The following is a 26,699-nucleotide window of genomic DNA, read 5'->3' on the forward strand; positions in this document are numbered from 1 at the left end:
CGGGAAAGCCCCCATATTGAAAAGTGCACTTAGAAAAGATGAAAACAAAACCCTGCGAAATCTAAAATTGGAAAATTTTTTGAAGGAAAAATTACACCAATTAGTTCCTTTAAATCTAAGGCCCCTTTAAGAGTCCACTTTAAAGCTATGGCTAGATTCACCAGGACATGTGCTCTTTTTTAGCAACCTGACCTCTAGTGGTAGTACTGGGAAACTACTACTAGGGAGTCAGAGGTGCTATTTGGAACCTGGGCATTGATGGTTTTGCTCCTACTTCTATCTCCCAGGATGTTGGGGAGAGTTAATATGCATGTTGGGGGGGGGGAGGGTTCTAGGGGGAAGGTGGGGGTATCTGTATTTTTTGTTCCTACCTCTAAATTTAAACTCCAACTTTAAACTGGGAGTTGGCACTGGGGGTAGGGGAAAAAACAATAGCGATTATTTTTATGATGGATGATAGCAGACCTCTCAGGTACTGGGGCTGAGAGATACCTTTGAGGCTGGTGTACAATTATTTAAGATCCAGTTTTCTCATCATGTATACAGATTTATTTATTTATTTATTTAGATTTTTATCCCGTCCTCCCAGTAGCTCAGAACGGTTTACAAATAAACATTCACAATGGAGTGAATTGGACATACAAGATTATACAGTAGATTTAAATACTTGGACATACAAGACTGTGCAGCAGTGTAAATTTAGGAACTATACAGCAAATTAAGAACAGTAGTTTAAATATAAGTAGTTTAGTTTAGATACAAGTTATTTGAGTATAGGCTGAGAGTGGACTATACAGAAATTTTTGGCAGAAGATTAGAATGTAGAAAGAAGGGTAGAGGTGGGGTTTAAGGAATTGGGTGTAGACTGAGAGTGACCTTTAGTTGAAGAGGAGGGTCTGAGTTGAGGGGGGAGTTGGTTCCAGAGTTGGGGAATGAAGTGGCTGTAGGAGCGTTTGCGGGTGGTTTCTGAGAGGAGGGACCTTACGGGGGGAATGCATAGGCGTATCTCCGTTTCTGAGCGGAGGGTGCGAGTGGGGATGTAGATGGGTAGCTTGGATTTTATGTAAGAGGGGGTGGTGCCATAAATTATTTTGTGTGCTATTGCTAGGGCCTTGAATGCACAGCGTTGGCTAATTGGGAGCCAGTGTTCAGCGCGGAGTGCTGGGGAGATGGGATCATGGTAGTTGAGGCTGTGTAGGAGGCGGATAACTGCATTTTGGACCCGTTGGAGGCGCTTGAGATCTTTTTTGGTTATTCCATTAAATAGGGAGTTGCAGTAATCCATTCTGGAGAGGACATATGCTTAGAGAAGTTGGGCTAGGTGGAGATGTAGAGTTTGATCCTTCTCAGTTGGCAGAGGTAGTAGAAGGAGGTAGAGACTACTTGGGATATGTGGGTGGATAGGGATAGTTGTCCATCTAAGGTTACTCCTAGGCTGCGTACTTGATCTGTTGCCGTTAGTAGAGTGGAGTCCCATGATAGTGTTGGGCGTGTGTATTTGGTGTTTTTGTTCCTGATCCATAAGAGTTCGGTCTTAGAGGCCTTCAGTTGTAGTTTGTTGTTTGTCATCCAGGTTTTCATGTCAGAGAGGCAGTGTTGGAGGTTAGCAATTTGGGACGATCGGTTTTTGCCTAGTGGGAGGAGCAGCTGGATGTCATCGGCATAGGAGTGGATTTTAATGTTGTACTTTTGCGCTATATCAATGACAGGTCTGATGTAGAGGTTGAATAGGAGGGGGGATAGAAGGGCGCCTTGGGGAACGCCATATTTGATAGGCTTGGGGTTAGATTTGTGCATCCCTAGTAGGACAGTTTGGGTCCTTTGGTGGAGGAACGAGGTGAACCATTGGAGGGCAGAGTCCTTGATTCCAAAGTCATATGGGTCTCGCAATAGCAGATTTAAAAAGTTAATAGTAAACAGTCGTGGGCAGGAATGATGCCTTTTACCAGCCTCGGGTGACCCCAGCAAGACATGCAGAGGTTGCCACATCTGAATAAGGGCACCATCAACCCACCACCATGGCATCTCCGTGCTGTATACATTTCTGATAACAGTTTAGAGGACCTCAGTCAACTGACTGTTAACAGGACAACAATGCAGGAATCCCCACATCCCTCTGGCCTCCAGACAGGCTGTGATGTCCCAGTAGAGCTGTGAATACAGGAAACTGATTGAAATGCAGGAAGCAAAGACCTTAGTACAGGGACATTGACATCACAAACTTTACTGTCTTCACCTTCAGCATAGCTGGGAAAGAGAGCTCGACGGCAGCAGATGTTTGAAGCTGTAAGGCCCATGTAAGGGAACAGAGCCCTACAAGTTGCCCTGACGGGTTATAGAGAATATTCTGCCCCAGCTGTGCTGCACTTCTTCCGCATCTGCAGGTGCATCCGTGCACAGGGCTGTCTCTTGTCTCAGAATGTGATACTTCCCTGTCCACACACGCTCACACATTCCTGTCACATGGGCTCCATCTCTGTAGGAGTAAGTGTAACACATGTCTCTCCTGGCAAATGTCTGTATACAGAGCTGGCAGGCTGTTGAACATGCTCCCACCTGCCCCTTAACAATGGAACTGAATCAAGCAGTGTTAGAGTTATCCAGTGATACAAAGGATCACTCTCCCACCGAATGGATGCTCTTATTTATGCAATTCTTCTTGATATAGATTCAAAATGTCCCTTTTTTTTCTATCAGGCAACAGCTTTGAATAAAAAGGCTACGTTAAACATATGACGGCAGATGAAGGCCAAATGCTCCATCCAGTCTGAACATCCACAGTAACCATTATCTCTTTCTCTCTCCCCGACAGATCCCACGTGCCTATCCCAGGCTTTCTTGAATTGAGACACAGTCTCTGTCTCCACCACCTCTTCTGAAAGACTGTTCCATGCATCTTCCACCCTTTCTGTACAAAAGTATTTCCTTAGATTACTCCTGGGCTTATCACCTCTTAGCTTCATCCTATGCCCTCTCATTCTAGAGCTTCCTTTCAAATTAAAGAGACTCGACTCATGTACATTTATACCACGTAGGTATTTAAACGTCTCTATCATATCTCCCCTCTCCCGCCTTTCCTCCAAAGTATACAGATTGAGGTGCTTAAAGGACCGCTTGTTTTTAAGGTAGACTCTAGAAAGAACTTGCCAACAGCCGTTCACTAGTGAGAAAAGCCCCGCAACAATGATGGGTGAGACCAGGGTTGGCTCAGCCTATAGAACAGGTAGTCCAATCTACCTTCAAATTTCTAGAAGGACAGATGAGCCAGATTGGGATTTTGACATCATCAGTGCCCTGAACCAATGTCCTGACCCAGCAGGAGGGGTAGACTTGAGAGAGATGGGGAGATACCAGATCACAGGTATGTGGGAAATGAAGGTGAGAGATATCAGATTAAGGGGGGGGGGGAGGATGCCAATCCAAAAGTTGGCTCCGGGCATCATAATCCCTTGGGTGGGTCGGTCTCTCGCCCTATGCCTCTCCAGCGGTTCTCAGCTTAGTTTGTCAAGCCATTGATGTTATTCCACATTTGCATAAAGTTGTGTCATTCATATCTCAGATCCTTGAAGAAGGCGTGTTTTGCCGAAACATGGCCCGTGTTGGGTCTTCCGATGACAAATGTGGACATTGTATTTAAAAGTATTAATTGAATAAAAGAATATGAATGTGTGGTGCGGTGGTTAAAGCTACAGCCTCAGCACCCTGGGGTTGTGGGTTCAAACCCACGTTGCTCTTTGTGACACTGAGCAAGTCACTTAATCCCCCCATTGCCCCAAGTACATTAGATAGACTGTGAGCCCACCAGGACAGACAGAGGACAATGCTTGAGTACTTGAATACATTCATGTAAACCGTTCTGAGCTCCCTTGGGAGAATGGTATAGAAAATTGAATATCTCAGTTTCTATATGAACACTTTACAGTAAGTGATAACACTAAATGTTCATATAGAGAGATAATTTAATGGAGAATTGTCCCTGCTTGCTTTAGAAACCCACCTCTGGGGTGTAGAGCACGGTAGAAAATTCACAAGACAGGGCTGGAAACAGCTTTCTCATGAAGGAGGAATTGAAGCGATAAGTAGCTATTATGCTGGGTCAACCAAAATATGGCAGATCAGCAAAGATCAGTAGCAGGGACCAGAATCGACTGGCTCAGGAGTTATACATACTACGCACGGGCATTTGCTACTCATGGAGAATGAGGGATGGATAAAGGGGGGGGGGTTAGCTTTATTACAAATCTTTCTATACAGGTCTCCCTCTCAGTTCATTCAGACGTCTTCAACTCATCCAGTTTACTGCCATTAAACTTCTTCACTCAGCTCACTGCTTTGACCATGTTCCCCCCCCCCCCACACACACACTTCATTTGGAATACTGACTTCAGGTATCAGCCCACATTAAATTCAAAACCCTCTACCTGGTTTCAAATCATGTTTCCCTTCTGCTCCAGCGAATCTCAACTCTCTCTTTCTTCTCTGTGCCCCACCATGTAACCTCCATTCTTCTACCACTAATCTACTTAAAGACCCATCCCTCCCTGCCTTCCGTTTATTTCTCATGAGACCAGTTTCAGCTACCTTGGTCCAACCATCTGGAACTCTCTGCCCTCTCACATCCATATAGAACTTTCCAATCAAAAGTTCTAAAGGTAACACTCGAAAGGATCCAGAGAAGAGCGACTAAAATGGTTAAGGGGCTGGAGGAGTTGCCGTACAGTGAGAGATTGGAGAAACTGGGCCTCTTCTTTCTTGAAAAGAGGAGATTGAGAGGGGACATGATCGAAACATTCAAGGTACTGTAGATAAAGACAGGTTGTTCACCCTCTCCAAGGTAGGGAGAACGAGAGGACACTCTCTAAAGTTAAAAGGGGATAGATTCCGTACAAATGTTAGGAAGTTCTTCTTCACCCAGAGAGTGGTAGAAAGCTGGAATGCTCTTCCGGAGGCTGTTATGGGGAAAATACCCTCCAGGGATTCAAGACAAAGTTAGACAAGTTCCTGCTGAACCAGAAGTATGCAGGTAAGGCTAATCGCAGTTAGGGCACTGGTCTTTGACCTAAGGGCCGCCACGAGAACGGACTGCTGGGCACGATGGACCACTGGTCTGATCCAACAGCGGCAATTCTTATGTTCTCATCTGTTCATTGAATCCTTTGGTTCTTCCATTCCTTGGGCCTTGTCTCCCTTCCCTCTTGGCTTCTCCCTTGATTAACCTTTTTTTAAAAAAAATTATTGTTAACCTTTTTTTAAAAAAAATTATTGTTACCACATGCACTGTAATAGCATGCTCGGATGCAGCCAAAGCAGCGGTGGCAGCTGATCCACTCCAGCATCTATGAAAATTTGGCACCGGAGGCAGCTGCTTATGTTGACTTAATTAGGGCCTGTGGGGGATTGTTTGTTCTGGATTTTGCTTTGTCAAAAGGGACTTCCAGGTCATGAAGAACTTGTAGATGATTGGAAATACACCCCCCACATTTTTATTAACTGTGTGGGTGAAAGGAAGAGGGACATGGTGCTCCATGGGATGTAACAGAAGGAGAGGGGGAAGACAGAGGCAGAACACTGCCAAAGACCTAGATTTATCTCTGAGAAAAGGAAGAGCAAATCTCAGGGGGCCATCGTAGTCAGCTCTCTCCTTCCAACTCTCCTTTATTCTACCCCCTCTCTTGACCTGAGCCCCCTCCCACCATATATCTGTGGCCTCCATAGGAATTTCCCCTCTCCTTGCATCATAAGCTGTCATTTTCCTGTTCTTTAACCGAAAAACAATGCAGTTAAGCATTCCATATATAGCCGGTCTTTGTCATCGGAAATGAGAGAAAGGCAAAGGCCAGGATTCACACACAGTCCACCTCTTTCTGACAGCAGAAAAACAAGCCTGAGCTTTGAAGCGGGGGGACTCTCCGTTAATGAAAGGAATGTGGCCTCCTCCCTGGGCCGTCTGATTAAGGGAAGCCTCTGTGGTCCAGGGGCAGATGCTGGACGGAGCCAGAGAATAGCTAACACATCTTTTGCAAAAGTCCCCAAAGAAATGATTAGTCTATCATGTGTTTCTCCGTTTTTATGAACAGATTCAAAGACAGGAAACACATGGGATCAGTAGAGACAGGGCAGAACAGTGCAGTACGGAGAGACTGTTGTATCTGATTCAAAATGAACCATTTTCCTACTTTGCAGTTAGTTGATCCTGTTTCATTGTGTTTTCTGAGCTTCAACATGTCTATTAAACCTTGGACTGGACAAGGCAGGTGGGACCAAAAGGAGGAGATGAGGAAAAAAGAGAAATCCTGCTTCTGTGCTGGAAGGCTGAATACAGTATATTAAAATAAATAAAAACAGATGTGAAAATATTGTTTATGATTATTAATGTTTGATTGGTATTGCTACACTTTATATCCCACCTTTCCATAAGGCAGGTAACAAAAAAACCCAAATCTAATATTAAAATACTAAACAAACAAAAAAACGATGCGTATATTGAAAATACATCAAACAGAGAAAAACAATCAAGGCGGTTGACAAACCAAAATTGATAAATGGAAAGGAATTGCATTAAAATTATAGAAAAGAACAGGGAAGAAAAAAAAGGAAGAATATATTAAATGAAAAATACATGACTGCCAATAGAGGTCATGGCGGCCATTTTGAACCTGCAGGGATCGCTCCTTCTCTCCCTAAGCTATATCACCGGGTAGGGGTGGGGGGCTTAGGAGGAGGAAAGCTTGTTTTTGACTGTGTATGGATGGGGGGAGGAAGATAAAAAGCCAATATTTAGCTTGTTTATCCAATTAGTGAACCAGAAAAAGTAGAGGAATAGCCAGATGGTCAAAGCAGCGAGTTGAGAACTGGAGACCCTGATTCCAATCCCACTCCAGCTCCTTGTGATCTTGAGTAAGTCCTTAAAACCTACATTGCCTGAGGTATAAACTCAGACTGAGCCCTCCAGGTACAGAAAATTACCTTAAGTGCTTCAATATACACTGCTTCAACAACCTTCAGGCTTGCAGGGACAATTTAAGCAATTAAAACTACAGTGAGTTAGGGAAGTCTCCTTTTTTCCTGTCCTAACTTCACCTGGTTAGTTAACTGGACACCAGGCTGGTTAACTACCAGCTCCACTCCTGTAACACCTCGATACTAGGAGAAAAGGAAAGAAAGAACCAAGCCTCGAACTACAATAGAACAAACAACAAAAAGAGACAATGAAGATGTCAGAAGAATCAACTGACGGTCACGTGGCCTTTAATGAAATTAAAACATCTAAAAAGTATATATCAGATAAAGTCCTGACTAGGATCCAAGTTTCGGCGACAAATGTCGCCTTCCTCATGGGACAATAAAGAACGTGTCGGCGTCTCTACTTCGCGATACTAATCAGATAATGCCACGGCAGGCACAGGAAAGGTTCAGCAGCTCTCCCCACCTCAAGTGCCACTGAATATTGGCATATGGCTAGCTCACCAGGGCTTAACCAGGCAGGAGAATTAAACCCTTTTAAATACTGGGTCTTTGGCTGTTCAGGCAAGCCTTCACTCCGTCCATGGGGTCACTACCAAGATTGTTGTATATTAGGTGAACAGATGGAGCTCTGTGCTGATGGGCTGAAAACGCTACCCATAAGGAGTGGAAGGATGCTAGAATATGCCACTTTTTGTAATGGGTTGGGTGGGAGATATTTTGTATCAGGAAAGCAGTTAATAAACTCTGACTAAATAAATTCACATCCAGCCTAATCACAAGCCCCCAACCTAAAACCTTCTCATCCATATCCAGCATGCTGCCTTGCTTCTTCAACCCCCTCACCATAGGAGTCTGACACCCTCAGATGCACACCTCTTGATCTGATCATATAAACAGCTAGTGCCAGTAGGTTTTATTAGCCAAGGCGTTTCTCTCTCGAGGAAGGGCAGTGTCTTCCTGAACTGCTACAGTCATGTGATGTGCTATTTCCATGGAAGAGGGCAATTGTGCTCAATGTAAAAGAGAAGATTTATGGGAAGAAAGGTCAAGGAGGAGCACTGCCCCAGGCACTCCCTGGCCTTCAAAATGATTGGGAAGGTGATGTTAAACCCAATGGAAATTGCCTATCTCTGGCCACAGGAAGTGATGTCAGAAGGGAGCCGTGGCCGGCGTCAGCAGCGAGTGGAAGATGGTGCTCATGCCGGTAAACATTTACCCCCCTCCTTTTATTGAACTGTTAGCGCTGGGAATCGTGTCGAATGCTCTGCACTGCTCCCTGCGCTAACGATTTAGTAAAGGGGGAGTTAAAGAGGTACGCGGGGGGGAGGGGAGCAGAGAAGAGGAGCGGCACTGGCACACCCAATGAAGACAGCACCCGGGGTAGTATGCTCCCCCTCCTCCTAGATTTTCAACTGCCCTAAATGCGATGCCACCATTTGATCATGTTGTTGGGAAGAGTGGACGGCCAGGTGGGTCTTTATTTGCCGTCATATACGATGTTACTATGTTAGAACAAGGAGCAAGTCGCTTGACCCTCCTTTGCTTCAGGTACAAAAACTTGCTTCGTGAGCCGTCTGGGGACAAGAAAATACCTGCTGAGACTGAATGGCCTGAGCTAAAAAAACAAACCGATTTCATTTTCTTCGCCAACGCACTGGGATTTCTAATTTATTTTCAATCATTCGGAAAGTATTTAAAATTGCCACGAACCATTTGGCAAGGAAAGCTCCCAAGGAACTGCGCTGGACGTGCAAAATTTTGGCTAGGGTAGATGGGCTGAGTCCCACAGGACCCTCCCTAAGAAGTAACAGTTTCTCTGCTTCTTTCTTTAATTTTCTCCTTTTTGGCGTACGTTTCCCCTCAAGTAAAATTGTTGCTCTAGAAACCCCAGGGGGACTCTGGCACATGGCTTCTGAAATGTGTAATTAAATGGCAGTGTTCGACCCAGGGAGCTGGAGATCCCATGGAGTCTGTCACTGAGTCACTAGCAAGGCTTAGACATTTTCATATCAGGATGTCATACAATAGCCCCGGCCCACTGCTTCTTATAAAACAAAACAACCAGATGGTAGTTATCATGTTCTCCCCCCCCCCCTCCAATATGCTGCAGCAGATCTGACATGTTTTGGTGGTTCTGGCACCAGCGGTTCTTGGTTTTTCTCGTTATTAGTTTTCTCTGGCATGTGAACCACTGAATCATTTCTATAAGAAGGGGGTCTATGCCTGAGAGCAGCAGAAATCTCTATCACACGCCCTGGGGGTGGGGGTGGGGGGGGGGGGGGGAGGACTCAGCAATGAAAGATATTTTATTTTCCTTAAAAGTATGATCTCTGCTACATGTGAAGTTGGGAGCCCTCCAGTGTTATTTGGAATTGCCGGCACTTCACTTGAAATGTTAATTGGACTATATGTTATGTTATGCGTTGATTGTTGTTGCTGAAATTTTTAATGAAATACTGAGTTCAAAAAAAGAGCGATCGCTAAAAATAAAGACTAATGATATACTTGAATATATAGGAGATTATGGAGCTCATTTTCAAACGAGAAAAACGTCTCAAAGCGGCATACAGTTGTGATTTTCAAAATTGAGATAGGAGAGTTTTCTCCGCAGTTCTTCCAAATTGCAAGCGGGAGGGTTTGACCAGATTTGGGTGAGTCCAGAATTTGGACATTTTCCTGGTAGAATGGAACAAGATGAAGTTCTCTAGGGCAAAAATTGGGACTTTTATCTTGATCTATTTCAATCACAACTAAGTCACAAAAAGGTACCCCTGGGGAGATTAAGGCATAGCCCCCCCCTTAATTCCCCATTGGTAGGGTTACCTTATTTTACACAGGAAAACCCCGGACATATAGCCCTGCCCCATTCTGCCTCGCCCCGATCCCCTCCAGCCCTGCCCAGTTCCGTTCCCAGCAAGCCTCCTCTCTTCTGTGACGAGCCCCAGTCGCATCTGGAGGGCCTGGAGCATGGAGTGTGACATCATCCACACATGCTCAGAGGCCCTCCATATGCGGCCAGAGTATGTCGGGGCTTTCCAAAACCTTCCAAAGAAGCCATCCTGGCCTCTCTAAAGGTGATAAGGGAACTTGGGTCCCAATGCTCTAAAGTCACTGTTAAAATCCTGTGAGCCGTTGTAATGGCAGTAAATTCTCCGATTTCTAAACGACGAGCTATGATCCAAAAAGTTTGCATGCAAATGAGGTTCACAGAAATGCCATTTGATCAGTCGTTGGCAAAAGCGACTGACACATGCGCAGAATAATTTACAGAAAGAGACATAAATGTGCTCATGCACCAGGAAAAGCCACATTATAGGCGTGCAAATCATAGGCGTGCCTTACTGCAGCGCTTCATAGGCTCACGTCATAAGCGTCACTGGGGGGGACGGAGAACTACCAGCAAACCATGCAATTGGCAGCCCCAGTCCTGCTGGTATATGGTTTTAACGAACACGCCTGAGATGCTTCTTTAGCACACACGCTTCAAATGCGCTTTTAAGATACGCAGTTCAATGCCACTGGCACCTTCAGACCTGCTGGTAATTTTGGAGCGTTACAGGCCAGCGCTTCATTTTGTGCATCACCCAGCAATGTTTGAGCATCACCCAGAGTGCTCATTTTAATATTAATGAGCTTCTTCTATTTCATTTACATGATTCTATTCTTGGAGGCTGCTACATGCGCGGATGCATGTGATGTCATGGCACTGCATCCACACATGCGTGGAAACCCTCTAGACCTGGCCCTGAAGAAACGAGGTTTGTGTGGGCCTGGGGATTGGAGGGTGCAATGGGACGGGGTTATGGGTGGAGCCAAATGCAGAATAGGGCACGTTCTCTTTTAACTGAGAATCTGGTAATCCTACACTGGGTTCAATTCCACCTACAGGTCCTTGTGACCTTGGGCAAGTCACTTAACCCCTCCATTGGGATGAGAAGATGTTTGTGGATGGGCAGTGGGTGGCTATTTATCTCTGATGACCTAGAGGTGATTTTATTACTCATGTTTCCAAAATTAGGTAGCATGGTACGTAGGACTATTTATTTGACTTGATATCCTGACTTTTCCTACAGGCAAATTACAAAGCAGATGTGAAATGCATTATGCAGAAAAATAATGCACACAGAATCCGATCTAGGGCTCCTTTTACAAAGGTGCGCTAGTGGGGTTAACGTGCTAACCCCCACGCTGGCCAAAAACTACCGCCTGCTCAAGAGGAGTCCTACGTTTGTTCTTGAGCCAATGGAGGGTAAAGGGACATCGATGGAAGAAGAAGGATACGAATCTTGGCTTCCCTAGCTGTCAGCCCACTCCGCTAACCACTGCGGTGTATTCTGCTTGGCTTTGTAGTCCCTGACCAGTCCAACACTGTCTGCATTCAATGATCTTCCACGAATTGCAGCTCGTTCACTGAGTTAACTCTAGTCCAGTACCTCCCTGGAGGGGATTTTAGCTTCCTGGGGCCACCTTATGATCATATGCTCCAAGGCAGGTTTTCTAAGAAAGCAGAAGGAAACTACTGCCAGATTACACGAAACATGAGAATTTCAGCCTGCAGCATACGGAAGAAATTAATGTGGGAAAGCGTCTTAATGAACCAGAGCTACAGATGGGTTTAGAAGTCCCCCACATGGCAGCTTCTGAGGACCTGTGAATCTGGTTCATTGCAAACGACTGTCTGCAGAGGGGGTTCTGTAGGTTGCTTTGTTGTTGAATGATCGCTGCCTTAGATGGAACCCTGCTGTTTTGGAAAATGAGTTATGTTGGACCCCTGCGATGATTATTTGCAGAATCCGAACAGAGTAAAACACATTTCCTGCATTCTGCATGTAAATGGAGCTGGATCGCAGAAACTTCGAGTGCATGCTGGCTCACAGCCCCCCTGGGCCACATGCCCTTTCCCTCTCCATCATTTCCAGGCTTGCGGCTCTTACCAAAGGAGATGGCACACCAGAAGGGTCTGCTGCCTTTGATGGCCAGCATATACAGGCATCCTCGGAGAGGGGGAAGAACCAGGGCAGCTGGGCAGTTCTCCTAGTCCCAGCTTCCAGCATCAGCCCTGCTTAGCCTGTCTCATTCTGAGAATATTTGGGTTAAGAACATAAGAATAGCCTGACTGGGTCCATCAAGCCCAGTAGCCTGTTCTCACAGTGGCCAATCACGGTCACTAGTACCTGGCCAAAACCCAATGAGCAGCAAGATTTTCCCTCATGTCTTTCTCAATAACAGACTATGGACTTTTCCTCCAGGAAATTGTCCAAACCTTTCTTAAAACCAGCTACGCTATCTGCTGGCAGCAGTATGGAAAATAGTATACAAGTGGAGGACTTTCCAAACAACTGCCAACATGCCCAGGTCTGGCCGTCCAAGCAAGTTGACCCCCAGAGCAGACCGCAAGATGCTAAAAGAAGTCTCCAAAAACCCTAAAAATGTCATCACGGGACCTACAGCAGGCTCTTGATGTGAAAGTACATGCCTCTACAATCAGAGACTGCACAAATTTAACTTGCATGGGAAGTGTGCAAGGAGGAATCCTTTGCTTTCTAAGAGAAATATCAAGGCCAGACTGAAGTTTGCCAGAGCGAACGTAGACAAACACCAGGACTTCTGGAATAATGTTCTATGTACAGAGAGTCTAAAATTGAATTATTTGGACACCAGAAAAGAGGGCATGTTTGGCGTACAGCATTCCAGGAAAAGAACCTCATACCAACTGTGAAGCATGGAGGTGGAAGTGTCATGGTTTGGGGATGCTTTGCTGCAGCAGGACCTGGCCAGCTCACCATCACTGAATCCACCATGAATTCTACCGTGTATCAGAGGGTGTTTGAGGGACATGCGAGACCATCCTTAAGAAATTTTAAAGCTGAAGTGGAACTGGACCCTGCAACACAACAACGACCCAAAACATACCATTAAATCCACCAAGGACTGGCTGAAAACTAAGAAATGGAGAGTCCTGGAGTGGCCGAGTCAAAGCCCTGATCTTAATCCCATTGAGATGCTGTGGGGTGATTTGAAACGGGTTGCATATGCAAGAAACCCCTCAAACATCTCACAGCTGAAAGAATTCTGCATTGAGGAGTGGGCCAAACTTTTCTTAGACCGATGTCAGAGACTGGTAGATGGCTACAAGAAGTGTCTCATTGAAGTTATTTCAGCCAAAGGGGGTAACACTATTAAGGTGTAGGGTGTCCTAATTTATTCTTCAGTTAGAATACACATTCTTGTGGATATCTTTTGTTTCATGAGTAAATCAAGGAAAATTTTTGTTTACCTGCAAATTATATCACTTTCTTTTCCAGAGATAAATTTTTTTTTTTTTAAACTTGACATCGATATGTGAACATTTCTTAAGAAAGAACTGAATATTTCATGGGGTGTCCTAATTTTTTTCACATGACTGTACATATTGAGATCTTTAAGTCTGTCTCCATACGCCTTATGAGGAAGACCATGCATCATTTTTGTAGCCTTCCTCTGGACCGACTCCATCTTTTTTATATCTTTTTGAAGGGGCGATCTCCAGAATTGTACACAATATTCTAAATGAGGTCTCACCAAAGTCTTATACAGGGGCATCAATACCTTCTTTTTCCTACTGGCCATACCTCTCCCTAGCATTCTTCTAGTTTTCACCGTCACTTTTTCAACCTGTTTGGCCACCTTAAGATCACATTCAATCACACCCAAGTCCTGCTCTTCTGTCATGCACATAAGTTCTTCACCCCCTAAACTGTACCGTTCCCTCAGGTTTTTGCAGCCCATATGCATGACCTTGCATTTCTTAGCATTAAATCTTAACTGTCAAATTTCAGACCATTCTTCAAGCTTCGCCAGGTCTTTCTTCATGTTATTCACACCATCCGAGGTGTCTACTCCATTGCAGATTTTGGTATCATCTACAAAGAGGCAAATCTTACCTGACAGCCCTTCAGCAATATTGCTTATAAAAATATTAAAAAGAATGGACCCAAGAATAGAACCTTGAGGCACACCATTGGCAACATCCCTTTCCTCAGAGAGATCTCCATTGACCACTACCCTCTGTCATCTTCCACTAAACCAGTTCCTGGCCTAGTCCATCACTTTGGGGACCATCCTGAGGGAATTCAGTTTATTTATTAGACACCTTCCCATGGTCCAGGAGGCCACATTGTTCTTGACGACTCCATCCACGTAGCCACGTATTCATCTCCAGGGTGCATGCTTCTCTGACCTGGCCCTAACTCTCGACATGGAGGATGGATGAGAATACCACCTGCACATCTGACTGCTTCGCTTTCTCTCCCAGAGCCAAGAAGTCACTTTTGATATGTTCGCAGGGGTACCTGGCAGTGCTCTTGTGGATGAGCAGCATCGGATAATAGTCGTCAAGCTTGATGAGTCTTGCCAATCTCTCTGTAACATCTTGGATTTTGGCACCAAGCAGACAGCATACCTCCCGGGACATCATGTCTGGTCTTCAAATGGACGCTTCGGTTACCCCTATGTCCCAGAAATATCAAAGAAAAAAAAGATCATTTAATTATGTGACTATTGGGCTGACAGGATGGATTGTTCAAGTCTTTATCTGCTGTCGTTTACTATTTTACTAAGAGAATAAGGCTCACTGTAGTTACTTAAATTGCACAGGAAAAGGGAAGCTCCCAGACAACTATCCTCTTGGAAATGAAAATGTACTTCTTGGTAACCAGTGAAAGTTTTTATTAATATACTGTAGGTCTCGCAGTAATTCCTTGGCTCCCCAGAACCCATTTTAATGACTTCATATCTGAAACTGGACTGGATCTTCTTGCTAATGTTATCAGAGGTTCTGCTTGGGAATTGCAGGGGAGCTGGTTAAAGACATGGAAACAAGCCAAAAGCGAGAAAGTGAGGGCAGATCCCATTAGTCACCTTCTCAGCTTCTGAAAGGCTGCCCAGTGCTTACCAAGGGGGGGGGGGGCTCTCTTTACAATTGATCCTTTATGAATTCCAGCAGATAAGCAACCTTCTCCCACCCTGAAATGTGTTTTGCATGTCACAGTTTGCTACTGGCTACTAGCCCTGAAAGGGGAGGGGGAGGGGGGCTAGGCTTAGTACAACTAAATCTGTACTGGGAGGGAGGCAATAAAGCAGCAAAGCGCAGACCGAGAGCAACCGGAACCAAAAGCTTCCACCCTACATCTGTTATCAGTCCTGTTCCTGGGGCAAAAGGGAAGGTGCAGGTGCTGTGGGTGGAGGGAGGCGCCCGGGGTGGACTATGCCACTGATTGCCATGGCTTTCGATGGAAGCAAAACCCAGATGTCTCAATGCTACTGAGGGTTACCACATGTCCAGGGGTCTGCACGGCACTTTGTCCAGGTTTGGAAAAGAAATGGCCTTGCAGTGACGTCACGCGCATGATGTCATTGTGCTGCAGCGTGCAAACTCCCTCCTGCGGTCACAAAAGGGAGAAGGTGCCTCTTGCTGAGCAAAGTCACTGCAGCTCGCTCTTCCCTCCGGCCGATGAGGTCACTGGGCCGGGGGCGGGGCCCGGGCCGCTGCCACCCAGGGGGCGCACGTGGGCCGCGCGAGCTAGTAAAAGGCTGGGGAGGGCCGGCAGCGGCAGAGTCGGGCTTAGGCGTCGGCATGGCTCTGTGGCTCAGCGTCGCTCTGCTGCTCGGCATCGCGCACTGGGGGCGCCCGGTGGACGCCTGCACCTGCTCGCCCAGCCACCCCCAGGAGGCGTTCTGCAACTCGGACATAGGTAGGTGGCCGGAGGGTTAGTCCAGGGCGGGAGTGGGCTTGAAAATGCGAACTTCCTGCATGCCTACGTTCTTGAATCTGCTGTTCTCCAGCCCGGGCGAGTTAAGGGTATCGTCCCAGCCTTCACGAACTGCTCGGGACATTGTGCACTCTGCAGCCTTCCTCGCCTGTGCTTGGAAACAGGAAAGGAATTTGGACCCTGGTGGGATGAGCTTATAGCTGTGTGACCTCCAGAAAGTTCTAGGAAAAGCCTCGGGCCCCAAGGAAGAAGAGGGGAGGGCAGGAAGGATGCAGAGCCAACACTTGCTTTACTTGTGTCCTTCCAAATTTGGGCTTGAAAGTGCTCCAGTGCTTGGGGGATGGGGGGGCCAAAATAGTCAAACGCTCCATGTAGGTGTATTTATAGCCCCCTGGGTAGGTTGAACCCCCTCATTAAGCTTGAACTCGCACTCCAGGCACGTCAGTTCTCCCCCTCCCCAGCGTGGGCACATTAAACTTTCTTCTTTGCCACTTTTGACTGCTGTCTTCAACTACATAGGGCAATCCTATGGGTTCAACATGCAACTGCAGCCGCCTCTTACATGGCAATTAATTGGGGGGGGGGGTAGTTAATACAGACCGCTACTGCCACCCGGCCCCTCAGGAATACGATTCTATGCTTGCTACTGAACGATAGACCCAGGCTGGGGCTCAGGCCACTACAGTCCCGTCTCCCCCCCCCCCCCCCGAGCTGACAGTGGGTCATCTTTTGTGATGTGTGACCCATGCTCGATTGATGAATATGGGCCTCTTGCTAATTGGCCCTGCTTTAGCTGCCAAACTAGTTCTAATTGCGTCGGCTATAGCGCAAGTCCTTAATTTTTTTTACTCTAAATACGACTGAATATTTAGTTTGCTCTCTGCGCTTCCGCTTGGTCAAACTTTTGAAGCTTAATGCGATTTCCAGTCATTCATAAACGGCAGAAAGACGCGCATTGCAATTATAATGGTCACAGTGCGAGTCGTGCGACTGTGACTGCGGTGATAAAAAAAATACATTTTGTTGTGGGTCGTGGACACCGACCGTGACCCATTATCAGCTCTACCATCTACTCCGTGCCGATGGAGGCTTGTGTTTTCAAGTTTTATTCGGATTTTATATACCGCCTATCAAGGTTATCGAAGCGGTTTTTACAATCAGGTACTCAAGCATTTTCCCTCTCTGTCCCGGTGGGCTGACAATCTATCTAACGTACCTGGGGCTACGGAGGATTAAGTGACTTGCCCAGGGTCACAAGGAGCAGTGCGGGGTTTGAACCCACAACCCCAGGGTGCTGAGGCTGTAGATCCAACCACTGCGCCACACGCTCCTCCACTCCTTGTGCTTTTGAAAGGACTTGGCTTCAGTCCCCCTCCGTTTTCAGAGCCGATGACTACCTCCAGTCCACCAGGGATGTTCTAAGGCCGCTCCGGGTTTTTCATTCACACCTGCTCACCGGAATTTGTAGCATCACTTCAGTTAATGCAAAATAGGGTACTTCAGATTCCAGAGGGTTTAACCACAGGATTTAAGCATCTGGCATTACTTCAGTGGACCCCTCATGATTTGGGATTAGAGAACTTGTAGTTAACCCCTTCTTTGCACAGCCATGAAACCTGGCAGTGTGTGTTTTTCCTTACTCCTGCATTTTCGGAGCATGCTTTCTCTTATAAGGCCTGATCTGTTCCAGCAAAAATGTGGACTGAGCCGACTTGGTACCGTTTTCCTTTTCCCTTCCCAGATTTACAGGACTAAGAAGCTGCCTCATCCCTCAACCGACTGAACTCTTAATTCTTTTATCCCATCTATATATATCTTCTCTTTCCTATTAAAATAATGGTGTTTTTATCTTGTTTACTATCTCCTATGAGCATCAGAGCTGTTATCGCTGAGGCTGGTGCTAAAATCTGTTTTGTAAAAGGGGAAGTATATGAACCGTATTGTTACTTGCTGTGAATTGCAGTATATCCTCATCTGGGGCATTCAGACATCCCTGAATCTCTTACCCCTTACAAGAAAACCCTAGCTTTGCTAAAATATAAGAATAGCCTTACTGGGTCAGACCAATGGTCCATCAAGCTCAGTAGCCCGTTCTCTAGTACCTGGCAAAAACCCAAAGAGTAGCCACATTCCATACAGAATCCCAAGGGATAGCAAGATTCCGGAATCCCAAAGAGTAGCCATATTCCATACAGAATCCCAAGGGATAGCAAGATTCCGGAATCCCAAAGAGTAGCCACATTCCATACAGAATCCCAAGGGATAGCAAGATTCCGGAATCCCAAAGAGTAGCCACATTCCATACAGAATCCCAAGGGATAGCAAGATTCCGGAATCCTAAAGAGTAGCCACATTCCATACAGAATCCCAAGGGATAGCAAGATTCCGGAATCCCAAAGAGTAGCCACATTCCATACAGAATCCCAAGGGATAGCAAGATTCCGGAATCCCAAAGAGTAGCCACATTCCATGCTACCTATCCAGGGCAAGCAGAGCTTTTCCCCATGTCTTTCTCAGTAACAGACTATGGACTTTTCCTCCAAGAACTTGTCCAAACCTTTCTTAAAACCAGCTACGCTATCTGCTCTTACCACAACCTCTGGCAATGTGTTCCAATGCTATGGGGACCATTAGGGTTAAGTTTTCCATGCCTGGTGTTGAGCCAGAAAAATGGCTATAAAATAAAAAAAAAACAAAAAAACCCCACTTAAAACTATTTAGAATGACGCTACTGAAAATTAGGAGATCTACAGCTCACCGGGGTTGGGAGTGTGTGCCTCTTATCATCCAAAGGCTTTTCTACCAACTAGCTGCATGTTTCTTTTAAAAAAGTATGCAAGAATGCTGGCAGTGGTGGTAATAGACCATCTGAGTCTCTTCTAGCTCGTAATCGCCAATAGAAGCAAACTTTGTGGGTCCCGAGTCTGCAGAACTTAATTCCAGTGAGACATAAAAACCAGCTTTTCAAAATTATTGGGGGTGCTAAACCCAATGGAAATTGACACAGTCAAGGAGTATGTTCAATATTGGGGGTGCTCAAGCACCCACCCCAGCACCTATGCAGTGAGCTTTCTTTTTCCAGATAGGAGAGTGGGGGTAGTTTGCAGGCTCCACAAGGCCACTTTAATGTTCCAGAGTGATCACATGAAAAGAAAAGTGAGTAAAAGTGTGTGTGTGTGTTACTAAACCCAGCAGCAAGTGAGATGGGCCAGTTTCACAGCAATTACTGAGAAGGTCAGTAGGGTCGGCTATCATACTTAAGGATTTTCTCCCCAGTGTAAGGATTGTAAATAAGTGTTAAACTGTGGCATTATTTTCTCTGCAATAATAGGGAAAATAGTCTTGCACACAACTCCCTGTCTACCATAGTCTACAAAAAAATCACATGGAAACTTCCAGAGTTTCAGGTGCAGCTCAGCTATGAGGAAGGTTCTAATATACAGTATTTCATAATACATAAACCCTGATGTCATATACAGTATCATCACTAGGGGTCACCCTAGCCTATTCTCTGGTCTCATATATGCTGTGCCTCAAGAGTCCAACCTTGAAACCTGCTCAAACAGCAACATTCCATACAGAATCCCAAGGAATAGCAAGATTCCAGAATCCCCCAAAAGTAGCAACATTCCATACAGAATCTCAAGGAGTAACAAGATTCTGGAATCCCCCCATACAGAATCCCAAGGAGTAACAAGATTCCGGAATCCCCCCAAAGTAGCAACATTCCATACAGAATCCCAAGGAGTAACAAGATTCCGGAATCCCCCCAAAGTAGCAACATTCCATACAGAATCTCAAGAAGTAACAAGATTCCGGAATCCCCCCATACAGAATCCCAAGGAGTAACAAGATTCCGGAATCCCCCCAAAGTAGCAACATTCCATATAGAATCCCAAGGAGAAACAAGATTCCAGAATCCCCCCAAAGTAGCAACATTCCATACAGAATCTCAAGAAGTAACAAGATTCCGGAATCCCCCCATACAGAATCCCAAGGAATAGCAAGATTCCGGAATCCCCCAAAAGAAGCAACATTCCATACAGAATCCCAAGGAGTAACAAGATTCCGGAATCCCCAAAGTAGCAACATTCCATACAGAATCCCAAAGAGTAACAAGATTCTGGACCCCCCCTAAAGAAGCAACATTCATACAGAATCCCAAGGAATAACAAGATTCCGGAATTCCCCCCAAAGTAGCAACATTCCATACAGAGTCCCAAGAAGTAACAAGATTCTGGAATCCCCCAAAAGTAGCAACATTCCATGCTACCGATCCAGGGCAAGCAGTGGCTTGCCTCATGTCTTTTTCTTGTTGATTGTACTTGGATTGATAAATAACTCCTCTGTTATAAACTGTCCAAACCTAAAGGTTGCCAGTGTGCAAAAATCTTGTTGATCATAACCATCTTGGAAAAACATCAGTGGGTACCTCATGCCACAGAAAAAGCACCATGCTGGTTACACCATATCTCAGTAGTGGGTCCAAGTCGCCTAGAATTCCAGAACAATCCAATCTGCATTCCTCAGCAGCAGAAGCAAAGGCGCCAATCCCTACAGATTCCCGAGTGTTAATGGAACAATTCCAGAAACTCGTCAAGACTTTTTGTTAACCATTTACCAGCCTCGATCACATCATTTGTCAACAGTTTAATTGTGCATTGAATGAGTCAATTTCTAGAATTTGTTTTAAATGTGCTACAAATTGGTTTTATGGAGTGCAACCCCCCCCCCCCATTCTGATGCTATTATGGTTACTTTGGGGGGAGAAATTCAGCAAAGGCTGTGGGTCCTCTTATTTTTGTTGTCTCTTCTGGGTGATACGTATCTGCAGTCACACCATGGATCGATACAGAAGCATTATTTTAAATTCCTTTCTGAATACAGTAATTCCTAATATTATGTAGATAACGGCTTTTCTTGGGGGCTGAATTCTAACATAAAACCCATGAATGCAAAATGGGGAAAGTCCATGATAGTGGGGGAGGGGAGGATTAACCCTATGTGAATCACTTTGCACTTTTCTCCACTTAAATGTCATCTGCTTGTAGATAGCCAGTCTTGCATGGCCCCCCTGCAACTTTGCATGGTCCACTCATGATTAGAGAATTACAAGGGGACAAATTTTTCCCCATCCTTAAGGCAGAGCTTACAGGAATGGGGCAGGAACAGCAACAAAACTCGTGAGGACAGGGAAATTGAGTTCCTGCGGGGACGGCCTGTGTCATTCTCTACACTGCACCACTCTAGAAATCATAATGTAGCGAAAGTGAGCCAAGTATAGGACAGTGACATCACTGATGAAGTTGGCTCTTATTGATGGAATGAGGCATTATGACGTCACAAGCTCTGCTCTGGTTACCAAAGGCTGAAACCTTTTGCACTATTTAATCCATTTTCCATTCTGTTCTCCCAAGCAGAGAATGCACAAGAACAATTTTTTTCCCTGTTCCCAGGGGAACTCATTTTCCTGTCCCGTCCAGGCGAGTTGTGCCCCATTCCTGCAAGCTCCATCCTCATCTGCACAAACCTCGAACACTTTAAAATCCTAAGTGTTCAAGGCTTGTGCGGTGAAGGCAGAGCTTACGGGAATGGGACAGCAGCAAAACTCGTGGAGACAAATTTGTTCCCGTGTCATTCTCTATTCACGATTTAACTGTTTTGAATAGTGTCGTCTGTTCAATTTCTTTACCATCCTCTCCAGATCATTTCTAAAGAGCCTGACTTGCCTTCCTCATTGGGAAAGCTGACCCCTCCTTCATACTGTTTATCTCCAGTAGGACAGTGTCTCCCATCCCATGACCTTAACTCTCTGAGAAGTCTCTCAGAAGTGACATTATCAGCCGCCTTCTGGAAATGCAGGATCCTCTGTCAGCTAGCTTATCGAAGCATTCTAGGAGCGTGCCAAGCTGTGCCCCTTGCCAGATCCTTGCTGGCACTTTTCCCCATAAGCTATGTCTATATATAGATACCTTCTAATCTTATTCTTGCTCACAGTTTTTACCATTCATTCGGCCGCAACATAAACTCATTGGTTTGTAATTTCCCAAAACATTCGTTGGTGTTACATTGGCGAGTCCTTGGCTAGAGGAGCAGATTTTAGTGATAGATTATTAGGCTACCAGCATCAGATACAGGGTGGGTCTCTCTCCAAAATTAAAAATGTCAGAACTCCAAATTCATTTTTTTTCTTAAGCTACCATGCACTTAACAAATAATAGCTTGATACCATGCAATATATTAATATACTGTGAAGATGATATTCCGTTTAAAACCGCTTATTTTCAGGATGAAACCAGAAGGGCTAAGAAAAAGACCTATTTTTTAAATGCCTGCACAACCATATTAGGATTCAAATCGATGCAGTTTAGGGGGTGGAGTACTTATGTGCACGACAGAAGAGTGGGACTTGGGTGTGATTGAATGTGGTGATCTTAAGGTGGCCAAACGGGTTGAAAAGGTGACGGTGAAAGCTAGAAGGATGCTAGGGTGCATAGGGAGAGGTATGGCCAGTAGGAAAAAGGAGGTATCGATGCCCCTGTATAAGACTCTGGTGAGACCTCATTTAGAATATTGTGTACAATTCTGGAGGCCACCCCTTCAAAAAGATATAAAAAGGATGGAGTCGGTCCAGAGGAGGGCTACTGAAATGGTGTGTGGTCTTCGTCATAAGGCATATGGGAACACATACTTAAAGTTCTCAATCTGTATACTTTGGAGGAAAGGCGGGAGAGGGGAGATATGATAGAGATGTTTAAATACCTACGTAATATAAATGTGCACGAGTCGAGTTTCTTTAATTTGAAAGGAAACTCTGCAATGAGAGGGCATAGGATGAAGTTAAAAGATCATAGGCTCCGGAGTATTCTGAAGAAATATTTTTTTACAGAAAGGGTGGTAAATGCGTGGAACAGTCTCTCGTTAGAGGTGGTGGAGACAGACTGTGTCTGATTTCAAGAAAGCCTGGGTTAGGCACATGGGCTCAATTAGAGAGAAAGAGAGAATGATTACTGTGGATGGGCAGACTGGATGGGCCATTTGGCCTTTATCTGTCATAATGTTTCTATGTTAAAGAACGGATAGGTGTGGGAAAGGGACGCCCCAGGCACCTCACCCTTGCTACGCCACTGTGTGTGTGTATAATATGAGGATTATCTGAATACATACAACATATATATGTGTGGAAGTACACAGATGTGTGGGGGCCTGTTTAAGATTTGTGCCAGGTTTCAAAGGAACTTGCTTTGGTTACTGAGAAGTCCCTAGGCTGATCATCCTTGCCTGCTTCGCACATATATTTGTTATGGTGTGGGGGGAAGAATTAGGGAATGTACTGGATTATGTATTTTGCACCTGCTACGTAACAGGAAAATGTTCATAGGCCTTGCTGACCATAAATCTATAGAAGGAAACTTGGGGTGCAGTTCTTTGAAAATGAGTTTAAAGATCCCTTAGGTAGAAGGGACAACCCCCCCCCCCACATACACACACACACAGGATATGATAGGCATTCAGATGTCTTTGTGCACATGCTTCTGTTATCCATTCAGCCTTTTCCTCTTCATTAATTCCAGATGTGGAAGTCTATATTTATGGCTGCAGTTAAGCACAGCTGGAAAGGTTTGTGCCCTGTGAATCTCCATAGAGAATGGGCACGGCTTTTGGAGGTCACAAGTGGAGCTCACCCAGGCACCCTCTCCACCAACATGACTCTTTTTCTATTGGGCAAAGCCTTTTGCTTATGAAATTTAATTTTTCCTTATTTTTTTGCAAAATCTAGGACTGGCGTATTTTCTTCCTGCCTGTCATGACTGCAGCTTGTTAAATCACGTGCATCCCTGTGGAAAGAGTAAAAATCACATGATGTTCTCAAAAGTATTAGGTGATGAGAGAAAATTTTCCACTTGTAAACAGCCATCTAGTCCTCTGTCTTGGGCAGCCCTCCCGACTTTCAATCCGTGTTCTCTCAGTTTGGAGAAAGCAGGATGGCCGTGTACCAAAAGCAGCCGTCGCCCCCTCTTTCTCCTTGAGGTAACTGGACTTTGGCTTGTGATAACTAAAAATCCAGCAATTTAGTTGTACATAAGCTTTAAGACCTTGTGGAGCCAACAAAATTCCACAGTTGACAGCAGCTCTAGGTTCATGCCAATGAATGCTACTACACACTGTTTAGAGAGCTAAAAGCAAACAGGTTCCTAGTTCTTATCTCCAGCCCTCCAAAATACCTTGATATGCGATTGCTTTTAATTTTGGCCTAAACTACACCTCCCTGTGCTAGGATGTACCACTTCTGAAGCAGTTGCAATTCATGGCATGTCCTTGGCACAACTCTTAGGTGGAGGCAGATTGCCTGGCATTGAGGACGACATTTGAATTATTTTATATCTTCTAGTAGTTGGTTTCTCAGTGTGAGACACGCAAGGCCTAGGCATGTCATCTACTGTTGCTTGTACCTTCGATCAATCCATGGCTGTCTTCTCTGAGAGAGAACCGGATGCATATGATCTGTCCCTTAGGCTGGTTTTGTGGCCCTCCTCAGCTTCCACCAAAAATCTAAAAAGAAACTAACTTATAGACAGCTTTATGAAGCGGAGAATGTGTAAGAAGTCACCATGTCAGTATGTGGCTCCATCAGCAGTAAGGTTTGTGTATAGAGGTACTGTTATCCCCCCACAGAGGTGTGCTTGGAGGCGAGAGGCTGATAAGCATGGACGGAGAGAGTGACCTTGGGGTTATAGTGTCTGAGGATCTGAAGGCAATGAAGCAGTGTGATTTAAAGGGGATAGATTCCGTACGAGCGTAAGGAAGTTCTTCTTCGCCCAGAGAGTGGTAGAAAACGAACACTTCCAGAGTCTGCCATAGGGGAAAACACCCTCCAGGGATTCAAAACAAAGTTAGACAAGTTCCTGCTGAACCGGAACGTGCTCATTTAGGGCTAGTCTCAGGGCACTGATCTTTGATCAGAGGGCCGCCGCGTGAGTGGACTGCTGGGCACGATGGACCACTGGTCTGACCTGGCAGCAGCAATTCTTATGCTCTTATAAGTCAGTGACTGTAGTCAGATGGATGCTAGGCCATATATAGAGAGAGGCATAACCAGCAGAAGAAAGGAGGTGTTGAATCGATGACCCTGTACAGGTCGTTGGTGAGGCCCTACTTGGAGTACTGTATTCAATTTTGGAGGCCATATCTGGCCAAGGATTTAAGAAGACTTGAACTGGTCCAGAGGAAAGCCAATGAAAATGTTAGGGGGTTTGCCGCTAAAAGAAGTACGAGAAAAGACTAGAAGACCTCAACATGTATAATCTGGAGGAGAGAAGGGACAGGGCTGTGATATGGTACAGACATTTAAGTATTTGAAACGTATTCATACAGGACCAGAGAAGAGAAACTGATAAAACTAGAGGACATAAATTGAGGTGGTGGGGTGGTAGACTTAAGAGTAATGTTAGGAAATTCTTTTTCATGGAGAGGGTGGTGGATGCCTGGAATGTCCTCCCGAGGGAGGTGGTGGAGAGGAAAACAGTGACGGATGATTTCTAATTAGAATCTGAATGGGCAAACTTTTAGGGTCTGAATCCCGCCAAGGAGATGGTTTGGATAGGCAGGAGTAAGCTTCAATGGCAACTCCTGTAGTTGGAACCTCAGGACAGTACCGGGTGGACTTCTAAGGTCTATGGCCCAAAAATAACAAAAGAAAAAAAAAAAAGACATATTTTAACTTAATCACGAAATTGTAATGCATGTGATTACAGGGTAGACTGGATGAACGGTTCAGGTCTTTATCTGCTGACATTTATTACGCTGATCCACAAATTCTGTTTTAAATGTACTAATTAGTAGCTTCATTGAGTACTTCCTAATCGTTCTATTCTTGGAAAGAGTAAACAAGCTGGTCCACACCTCTCAGTATTTGATAGACCTCTAGAATATCTCCCCTGAGATGCCTCTTGTCCAAGCTGATTTAGCCTTTCCCCTTTATCACTTTGTTTTGGTGATATTTGATATTCTACCATACTCATCTGCATGTGTTAGACATTCAACATGCAAATTTTTCTGCTATGCATATTCTGTGTAGATCTGCTGAAAACCTTACTTGTCTGTGGGGTCCCCAGGACAGGTTTGGGAAGCAATGTTGGAGTTTAGAGCTAAGATTGTTCTAGAGCAGGGGTAGGCAATTCCGGTTCTTGAGAGGCAGTCAAGTTTTCAGGATTTTCACAATAAATATGCATGAGAGATTTGCATCTCAAGGAGGCAGTGCATACAAATCCATCTCGTGTGTGTGTATATATATATATATATATATATATATATATATATATATATATATATATATATATTGTGGATATCCTGAAAACTTGATCTGCTTGTGGCTCTCGAGGACCGGAATTGCCTACCCTTTTCTAGAGCATTCCATGTACAAGAACCTCCAGGATAAGCTGAACAAGCTCTTAAAAACAGAATTACAGGGTATGTAGAGACATGGCTTATGAGAGAGCGCCAGCAGGGACTTGGCAAAGAGCATATCTTGGCACTGTTAGTCTTTTGCAGGGGCATCAATACCTCCTTTTTCCTACTGGCCATACCTTTACCTAGCATCCTTCTAGCTTTCGCTGTCACCTTGTCAACCTGTTTGGCCACCTTAAGATCATTACATACAATCACACAAGTCCTGCTCTTCTGCCATGCACATAAGAATAGCCTTACTGGGTCAGACCAAAGGTCCATCAAGCCCAGTAGCCCGTTCTCATGGTGGCCAATCCAGGTCTCTAGTACCTGGCCAAAACCCAAAGTGTAGCAACATTCCATGTACCGTTTCCTCGGGTTTTTGCAGCCCAAATGCATGACTTTGCATTTCTTTTAGCTGCCACATTCTTCAAGCTTTGTCAGGTCTTTCTTCATCTTATTCACACCATCCGGGGTGTCTACTCTTGCAGATTTTGGTATCATCCGAAGAGTCAAATCTTACCTGACGGCTCTTCA

The 26,699-nt window shown here is 45.1% G+C and overlaps 2 protein-coding genes across 4 annotated transcripts in view; one reads left to right on the forward strand and one right to left on the reverse strand.

The window, feature by feature from the left end:
- The window catches only part of SYN3 (synapsin III), a 211,938-nt gene that overhangs the window by 69,251 nt on the left and 115,988 nt on the right, over nt 1-26,699 (reverse strand). The gene's annotated exons all lie outside the window — the stretch shown is intronic.
- TIMP3 (TIMP metallopeptidase inhibitor 3) overlaps nt 15,543-26,699 on the forward strand; it is a 45,262-nt gene continuing 34,105 nt past the window's right edge. Inside the window, exon 1 of the mRNA XM_033951196.1 lies at nt 15,543-15,698. Within this exon, the coding sequence (XP_033807087.1) occupies nt 15,581-15,698 (118 nt within the window). The 5' untranslated portion in view covers nt 15,543-15,580. The remainder of the gene's footprint in view (nt 15,699-26,699) is intronic.

The sequence above is a fragment of the Geotrypetes seraphini genome, chromosome 7 (genome assembly GCF_902459505.1).
Source record: "Geotrypetes seraphini chromosome 7, aGeoSer1.1, whole genome shotgun sequence".
NCBI classification, from domain to species: Eukaryota; Metazoa; Chordata; class Amphibia; order Gymnophiona; family Dermophiidae; genus Geotrypetes; species Geotrypetes seraphini.